The sequence below is a fragment of the Ceratina calcarata genome, unplaced genomic scaffold (assembly GCF_001652005.2).
Source record: "Ceratina calcarata isolate Rehan_Ccalc_2016 unplaced genomic scaffold, ASM165200v1 scaffold535.2, whole genome shotgun sequence".
Classification (NCBI taxonomy): domain Eukaryota; kingdom Metazoa; phylum Arthropoda; class Insecta; order Hymenoptera; family Apidae; genus Ceratina; species Ceratina calcarata.
Window position 1 is genome coordinate 40,038 of NW_017176510.1, and position 669 is coordinate 40,706.

The following is a 669-nucleotide window of genomic DNA, read 5'->3' on the forward strand; positions in this document are numbered from 1 at the left end:
AAAAAATAATTTATGCATTATTATTTGTACATTTGCCCAAAACCAGTCAAAATGACTTCTTTGGGCAATCTAGTGTTAAAGATACCAACATGGAATCAATTTTTATCCATGCTATCTTAATACTTCTAAACTGCATCATTAATAATCTTCATTGCATCAAGCAATTAGCTTCTCGAGCTCGCAAGCCAAAGATTGATCAACTCCTCGTAAACCCGCAAACCTCCAATAAAAGCATATTACCATGGTAATAATCCTGAAGATCGGCGTCATTAAGCACCCTAAAGTCAACAGCTCCACGCGTCATCCATCACTGACGTAGGCGCCGATCGATCCGGCCATTCCTCGGAGATTATAAGCCCGGTTTACGAGCAATCGGGCCGCGACAGATCGTCGTGTCGGCCCCTCGAGGTGGCTCTGCGAGATCGAGGAGAGCGATAAATAATCCAATTCGTCACTGTTGATCTTGTCCTTGCAGCTCACATTGGCCAGGAACCGGGAATGCGGGAATAGGAGCGAATCGCTCGACAATTCCAGCGTCACGTTCCGTAGCATCGATGACCCCAACGACGTCTGCTATTGCAGTGTCTTCGCTGACGTAAGTGCCCCGTGATCGATCACCCACCCGCACTTTCATGCACTTTAGCAACATCGCCTTTTGGAAAATTGTTT

At 46.0% G+C, this 669-nt stretch overlaps 1 protein-coding gene across 1 annotated transcript in view; it reads left to right on the forward strand.

Moving 5' to 3' along the window:
* LOC108628661 (adenylate cyclase type 5) overlaps positions 1-595 on the forward strand; it is a gene marked incomplete at both ends in the record, with an annotated part of 40,434 nt that extends 39,839 nt beyond the window's left edge. The window contains one exon of the mRNA XM_018030737.1: positions 476-595. Coding sequence (XP_017886226.1) covers positions 476-595 — 120 coding nt within the window. The remainder of the gene's footprint in view (positions 1-475) is intronic.
* Positions 596-669: the final 74 nt, after the last annotated feature.